General features: G+C 39.8%; 2 protein-coding genes across 2 annotated transcripts in view; both read right to left on the bottom strand.

Moving 5' to 3' along the window:
* Positions 1–4627: 4627 nt before the first annotated feature.
* Positions 4628–5976, bottom strand: LOC141815857 (NAC domain-containing protein 68-like). Its single transcript, XM_074703724.1, has 3 exons — positions 5663–5976; positions 5291–5571; positions 4628–5202 (listed from the first exon to the last, which is right to left on the bottom strand). The coding sequence occupies exons 1-3, from the start codon at positions 5838–5840 to the stop codon at positions 4810–4812; spliced, it is 852 nt and encodes a 283-aa protein (XP_074559825.1). The 5' UTR covers positions 5841–5976; the 3' UTR covers positions 4628–4809.
* A 1988-nt stretch (positions 5977–7964) lies between these two features.
* LOC141815867 (uncharacterized) overlaps positions 7965–8039 on the bottom strand; it is a 14551-nt gene continuing 14476 nt past the window's right edge. Inside the window, exon 5 of the mRNA XM_074703736.1 lies at positions 7965–7996. The gene's annotated coding sequence lies outside the window, so the exon portion shown is untranslated. The remainder of the gene's footprint in view (positions 7997–8039) is intronic.

Genomic DNA, 8039 nt, shown 5'->3' with positions numbered 1-8039 from the left:
TAACTGGGACGACAATTGGAGATCCAATGGAAATGTCACTTCTGGTCATTTTTTCATCTTCGCAAATTCTTAATTTGACAGGCTAGTTGGTGGAGCTCATATATGATTGTGAGCATTTTGACGTTAATTAGAGGGAATTTTACTATTCATCACCTTACTTTAACTAGAGAGTGGGTATTTTTTTTTAAACCGTCGAGAATAATTATGGTGATATATGACATGGAGCATCTATTTCCCAAGCTTAATAATGTGATTTCAATTAAGTTACGTTAGATAACATTAGATAATATTGATTACTTTATATATGGATCTCTCTTCTTGCATAACAAGTAATGGGTTATAAAATTTTGTTTTCTAATTGCATTTAGGAATTCAAAAATTCTTGTCCATAGTGCCATCCTATGGATCTTTTAATTCCCCAAGTATCTATATTGTTTGGTGTTTTGCATCAATTGCCCTAGTGTCTATATATTGCTTATTCATTGCATCGATAATACACGGGAATCATCATTTCTGGTGCTAGGTAGTCAGCCAATTATGATTCCCATCTGCATATATGTTAAAGTCTAAGGTAACTTTATTCTTACTGAAGACTGCAGAATGAATTGATATAGACTTGTACAGAATACTTCACAAGAGAAGCGAAGTATAATAGTAGGTATTCTGTTACCTATTTATATTAAATATCTCAAGGGGAACCAAGCTCATCAGATCAACCAAGGACAATGATTTGCAACTTAAATAAATGCCTAGAAATATGCCATTTTGTGAAAGGAGAAATTGATTTTTAACTGCATAAACCAAGAATCAGAAAGGAAAAGGATTTGCAAACTGCAAGCAACACAGGATGAGATAGAGATTTATGTTGTTGCAATGATACTCCTAAGTGGTTTGGGGAGATTGTTGATATAACAATGCTTCTAAGTGGTTGGTTTTGACCGCATTACCTTGGGATAATATATGTGCATTAAGTTTGTAGGGACTTGATAGGTTGCACATAAAGTGACTCGACGAAGTTAAATTAGATTGGTTTAGCTTGATAGTTTGGAGGTCTGGTACAAGATGAACAGTGATCAACAATGGATGATATGGGATATCCGAGAGATAAGAATTCATGGTGTGGTGGACTAAAAGACAAGGAGCATGTGTCTAGTGATGACTGGAAGGTGAGGCCAAGTGGTGAAGTCTTGTAGGCAAGACCTTTGGCATGTGAAGACTTTGAGTATGGATCTTTGGGCAATATTATCACGGATGATGTGGAGGTCATAGAGTTGGAATATGGTGCTTTGGGCAACATCATCGAGGATGATGTTGAGTTTGAAAATCTGGAAGTTGGTGAATTGCGAAATAATATGTATGAAAATGTAATTTGGGGTTAAAGGCCTAGAGTGTGGAGCTTTGGGCAATGCCATTGAGGATGATGTGAAAGTTGAAAATGGAAGATGGTGAAGTGTGAAAGACTACTTACGAAAATGTAAACTAAGGTTTACATTTTTAGGCAATATTATTAGTGGATAATGTGGATATAGGGGCTACCTAATAAGCTTGTAGAGACCATTCCACCAAGGAAGAACAAGTCTGTGGTTGTAGTTTGTGGTCAAGCTGGACTTTGTGTAGGCTCACGAAGGCATAAACTCAGACTGTAGGTGAGTATTACTACTGAGTCAGCTGTAAACTGGTGTGTTTGAGATGATTGAACTTGGATTTGAGTTGATTGAAGGCGGTTCTAATCGATTGAAAGATTAGTCCAAACGGTTGAATTTTTTCACTGTTGGCGTTATCGTAATGATTTCAATTGACTGAATTAGATTTCAATCAACTAGAGTTGGTCTCAAAACTACCTATTGGAGGTCATTCTATGTAAGTGTTAAACACGTTCTCTCTTGGTTATAGTGCATGACTTTGATTAGTAATGTTCCAACTATTAAGTGGTCAAGAAAAACGTTGTCTAAGCCCTCGGGGCTATGGTGCAGCGGCAGAGCGCCTATGCAGTTTCTCAGGCATCTAAGGATCGAGTTCCAGCTACGGTGAATTATTGGATAAATTTCTCTCAATGGGTGGTTGACCTAAGAATGTTGGGTTGCTGGGTCGTCCGCTGCGAGTGTTTCCCTATTCACCTTGATGGTTGGTGGAAAATTTCGATGGGGCATGACCGGTCATCCCATGATTAGTCGGTCTGTAGGACTGGATATCTGATGTCAACTAAAAAAAAAGAGAAAAACATTGTCCAAGGACTTGCGAAGGATTTCTCTATGAATTGTTGGTAATCTTCTCTTTTTACTTATTGTTCTATTTTGTATAAAGAAAATACATCATATTTCAGAGTGATTCACCTACTAATTAGTAGACTATGGAGCAAGGGTTTGAATCATGTAAAATCCACTATTAGCATTGCCCTATTTTGTGTTTTTTGTAATCTTATTTCTGCTATGTATATAATTCTTACAAAACATATACAAGCACCATACTTCCCTAACAAATTTGTTTGTTCTTGTACATGCAAGAGAAAAAGAATATATTAATTTGCAGGTTACAAACTATTCACCCTTACCTTCCTGCCATCCACACGTTGATTCTAACAATCTACCAAGAACCAACCAAAAATTTTTATTTTACTTAAGCCAGATAAAATATACTTTATATGAGATCTTAAATATGATGTGCTCGGTACCTTTCCAAAATATGTTTCCTTGTATAATAATTCCAACTATGCTAGAGATCAATGAATGCTGATCCAGAGGTTCTACATCACAACAGAACTTGCACATAATTTTTTTTTTAATGATAGTAGCATTTCAGTAGTCTATTCATTGTAGGCAGCCTTCTTGATAAGCCCCACAAACTAGAAAAACAAAACCTTGATATATGATGAAAATTTTGAATATGTATACCACAGAAAAAATAATCTCTACTTCAATCTAAGCTTAATCGAAGACTCACCGTTGAGAAGCTAATAAGGGATTCCAAATTGATCAGCCAAAGATCACGATCAATCATGAAATCCACATACTTCAGTAATTTCCACTGTACATGGTTTATTTTCTCAAGCTACCATGTACAGCTTATCCTTAAGCCAAAAGCAGTCTTTTAAAGTTTTATGGTCCATCCCAGTACTGATGCTCATTTGACATCTAAGGTAGACCCTGCTCCTCCTGTACTTTGTAGTGGTAGTCCTTGTCAGCTAAGATATTGGTAGAGTATTAGTCATCTAATCTATCAAACATCATTCACATATGTAACAAGATATTTGAGAATATTGTTGGCATGAATCACGATTAAGGGCGAAGCTTTAATTCAAAGTTATAAAGAAGAACTTGCCACCTCCCCACTGATAACAATCTATTGCTTGGTTGTGTAACACGTCTTCTATGATTCAACAAAACCTTGTAGTCACATGCTCATTGGCAATTTTCTATTCAACATCTGTCAATTATGTATTCGATTGACATCTTGGCTCCATCAGTGCACCTTGTTATTGTTAAGGGTTGGACGTGTGCCGCATGACTAATTAGCTACTTTCCATATTGGCCACTATCTAATGATTGTAGGATTTGGAATGGTGCACCAATCAAGTATAACTGATGTGTCACATGAACAACCAATCATTTCAGTAACTTTGGCGTTGCACTCATCCTTTCCCATCGCTCCCATTGTCACTGTGTGTATTGCATCCCATTTGGTCAGCCTGCTGAACCTTGTTATTGCCAATGATCACACAGTGCAAAAGAGACTCTGAATTGGTAGTACTTGTAGGTGTATGATCACTATAAAGATAATAGGAATAGATCAACAATAACAACAGTATATGACACAGGTGTGATAATGTGTTTGTCCAGTTTATTGATGGTGCTAGTTGGTGTTAGGTGATGGTCACAACCAGGCCATCGTGTTCCGTGATACTTGGCATAATTTCAAATGGGTGGGGAACATTTGTCATTACTGCTGTCCCTAGTGTCTAAAGTTGTCTACGGCTCCCAATTGGCCGTCAGAGTATTCATTACTTACGAACATATGTATCGGTTTTTCTTCCATCAGAAAACAATCAAACCAAGCTTTGTTCAGTTCCTCTTCATATGTTTGTTGCCATTTGTGTTGATTTCTGCAATGTCTGGTATTTTGGCTGGTTATGTGCATCTGGGTTTTTTTCCCCTTTTATTTAATGCAGCCGCTGTTATGATGTTTTCTTCTCCTGTTCTATGTTCCATAAGAATTCAATGTAATTTACCATTCCATACAATAGAAAACGATGAATTATCTAACGTGCTCTAATTTTTATTATCCCATGCCTTGGTTTTGACTTTATTCAGAACGTATTTTTTTTACTAATGTCTTTGGTTAGTCTCCTCTTAGATTTTTTGGATGAGCATCGCCTGCTAGACATTTTCTATCTAACAGATCACACTTAATCTCGTTTAATATTCATAGCTTAAAATTTTCTTCTTGTTTTCTCTCCTGTTTTCTGTAAGGGTGGCTGTGAAGCCCTACTTGTTCAAATATATCGAAGTAAAACGACTTCGACTGATTTGATGAATCTATGCACAATCCTGAATCAAGAGTAATAGCACTAGTCTTTATGTTTCTCAAAAGAATTTTGTTTAGCAAAATTTCATGTTGTTAGACGTTCCTATTAGAGAAACCGAGACATTTTTTCCATTATAAAATGCAGTCCTCCATTCAGGAAAACCTATTTTTGTACATAATGCATCAACATGAAACACACAAATCCTAAAGTTTCTTCCTATCTTTGCTCTACCATCCTTACTACCATGTAAGTCTAAGCTATTTACATCTTTTGAGGCTTTTCTTGATTCAGAATGGTTGCAGGTTGGTGTAACACGGCCTCAGAATCGAAGGTGCAAAAAGTTGCAAATTATAATAATCTTGGTTGGTTGCATCCATCACGGGCGCTGGTAATCCAAAACTCACGCAAGAGGTCTGCAGGTCTTCCAGTTTCAAATCCGTAAACCATTCACTGTCTTCTTTCTGGCTTCTGTGAATCATCTGAAGTGTCTGTGGATCATTGATATTTGGCAGCACATCGTCGTTTTCAACGTCGGATTCTGGTGTTGTTATGAAGCTGTCCGACACTGTGTCATCCACCGAGCCCATGGTCGCTACAGAAGATGACGTCTTCTCTTTGCTCTGCATCTTCTGCCAGGTATTCTTCTTGTTGTACAACCGGCAAAGAACCCAATCATCTAACTGCATGCACGCATCCACAGAATTTCATTCAATCACTAGTTTCGTTATCACATGCAATTCGTAACTACATGGTTTGGTGATTGCATACCCTTAAACTTCCTTTGTTGCGGCCGCGTTTGGTATCAGCTAGTCTGTACTCATGCATGATCCAATCTGTCTTCGTTCCTTGCGGTGCCTTCCCAGAGTAAAAGACCAAAGCTTTCTTGATCCCCACAGCCGTGTTGCCGTCCTTGGGCACGACCGGCTTATCCGCCCCGGTTGCCTTCCAGTAGCCTTTCCCGGCGGCCCTATTCGGCCTCGATCCGTTCGGGTACTTCCGGTCACGGGGGGTGAAGAAGTACCATTCCTTTTGGCCAAACAACGCCTTGTCTGAAAAGTCATGAAAACATGAGTTGGACGTTCAGAATTAGCTAAGCATCGAGTGTGTGTTCTATCATTTCATGTTGCATTAGTTTTGTACCTGGGAGTTCCCACGGGTCGTACTTGTAAAGATCGACCTCTGCGATGATAGGAGCCGGCAGGTACTGGCCGGCGGCCTTCCGGCAGAGGTAGTGCACGACGAGCTCCTCGTCGGTGGGGTGGAACCTGAACCCTGGTGGCAAGTTGAGCTCGGCTTCAGCGTCTCGTTTCCTTGCCATCTTTCAAGCAGCCAGATGTGCCCTTCGTAAATGGATGCCAAGGCCGAGTAAGCTCTCTGCTCTCTCCCTCGTCGCTGCTTGTCTGCAAACCTGCGATCGTTTAGATTGCTATCTATGGCTGCCTGGTAAGATTTATTGGACATGCAATGTGTAATTTTATAGGCGTGGGTCGTGTGTTTTTCAGGTGGGACCGCGTGGTGCCGGCCGCAGGATCCAGGCAGCTTCGTATGTTTGCATTGGTCAAAGGCGGCTGACTATCTTCCAACTCATGGTCACCGTGGTGGAGACCACCGCGACAGCTCGGATTCCTCGGTGACCTACCTCCATTACGAAAATTACAAAGCAGCCTCGAGGTAATAATCCCTAAACACACTTGAAGTAATTTCTGATGAATTTTTTTTGTGCGATTGATTTAAACTATTTTTTATCGTTTAAATGTGGTACTGATTTAAATTCTTTTATATTTTAAATTAAAGTATAAAAAATTATAATGATTCGTGAATATGTAAATATAAAATTTACTTAAGGTTAAAAATTTTCTTCCCTTTTCTCTGCGGGGGGCACTTTTTTAGCTTCTGAAGTAAAAAGGTGTCGCACTGTCTGTCGTTTAACGGGTGCCTCTTCCCTTTCGCACTTGTTAATCATAGAGGCATGTCGACGAGATATTACACTGACTGTGGATCTATGGACTCGTCTACTGATGGGACGTGGTGGATCAGGTCCATTGAACGTGGGGGAAAAAAGGGTTGATAAATGAAAGGGAGAAGAAATACTGAAACAGATGGTGGGAGACAGAATGTTTCAAGTCACACTACTTACCTTTCCTAGATTTTGAAAAGCCAACCAGCGTTTTCCGAATCGCGAGGGGGGCGCTGCGCTGGCTGTGCCTGCACCAGATCCGCCTGTGCCGGTGCGTTGCATGTGCGCGGGCGCTGTCCTGCTCGCGGGCTCGTGTTTCCACCGCTGGTCTCTTTCTTGGTTGGCACGCAACTGGCCTTCGGCGGCTGCGAGATTTTTACCGATTCAACGGAGGGGGGTTTGGTTGGGCCGGCTGATGAGCGGGCGAGCCATGCGAGTGGGGCCAGTCGGCACCTGAGACTCTGCTGCTGGACTCGAACGCTGTGTTCTGCGGTGCGCGTGTGCGGCGGTGGCAACAGGCTATATTACACGAGTGACGAGGACAGGGAGTTTAGTAAGATAAGCACAATGGCCATTGCTTTTCCTTGACTCGTTATTTCTGTCACGTGTCCGATTCTTCTCTCCCAATTCTTCTAGAGAATTTACTAGATAATAAAGTCAGCATGCTGAGGTGGAATGCAGATCTGGGGGAGCCATTATCTTGTTTAAAATATCGCTGAAATATTTATTTATAAAATTAGTAAATTTGAATTTATATATATAAACAAACGTGTACATATGCTTATAATTTTTTGAATATATATAGTCAGTGACCAAATATTCGAGCTATTCGTTTTAATTAAGCAGTCAATAAATTCTGCTATAACTTAGTTCTAATTTGTACAGAGGGGTTCAATTCGATTTGCATATCTATTTACTAGAATTTGAGACTATAAAGCTCGATTTGAAGAGATAGGTGGTTGTTTGTTTCATATATCATCAGAAAAGCTGAGATATGAAACAGTATGACTTAATAACACTCTGATGCTTTTACAAAGTTGTGAATCCCTGGAATAGAAATCAAAAAGATTAGCAATGATGTTTCCAAACCAAGGAAGGAAAGGAAGAACAAATTTTAGCAGAGAAGCCAGATTGAAACACCTAATACGATGCCACAATTGGATCAACAACGCAGATTTGTCTAAAATCTGTCATCGAGGCATCTCTATCTTTCCCGTGGTTTCTTTCTTCAAAATGATTTCAAACACGTCGATAGGTGTTTCCAACAATGGTGTTTGCATGTGGACGTAAAGAATGTGCTTTTGCCATTGGCACATGATTCCATGGTTTAACAGCCGGAAGGAAGAGTCTGTCGAAGGGATCCATAGAACAAGATCAATGAATTTGCAAGAAGAGCTGGCTGCATTCTATGACGATAAACCTTCATGCCGAAATTGGTGCTTGGGGAACAATGTAGTCGAGCAATATGACATGAAAGCCAGATCATGTAATTGTGGTTTTCTTGAATCACTATCAGCCTGCAAAAAAGTAATGGAATCATAATTAGAATACCATAAGAGG

The sequence above is a fragment of the Curcuma longa genome, chromosome 2, assembly GCF_044706935.1.
Source record: "Curcuma longa cultivar G26 ecotype Majalengka, Jawa Barat chromosome 2, ITB_CL_G26_1.1, whole genome shotgun sequence".
NCBI lineage: Eukaryota > Viridiplantae > Streptophyta > Magnoliopsida > Zingiberales > Zingiberaceae > Curcuma > Curcuma longa.
Note: the sequence above shows the minus strand (reverse complement) of the source record. Positions and strands in the feature narration are given on the sequence as shown.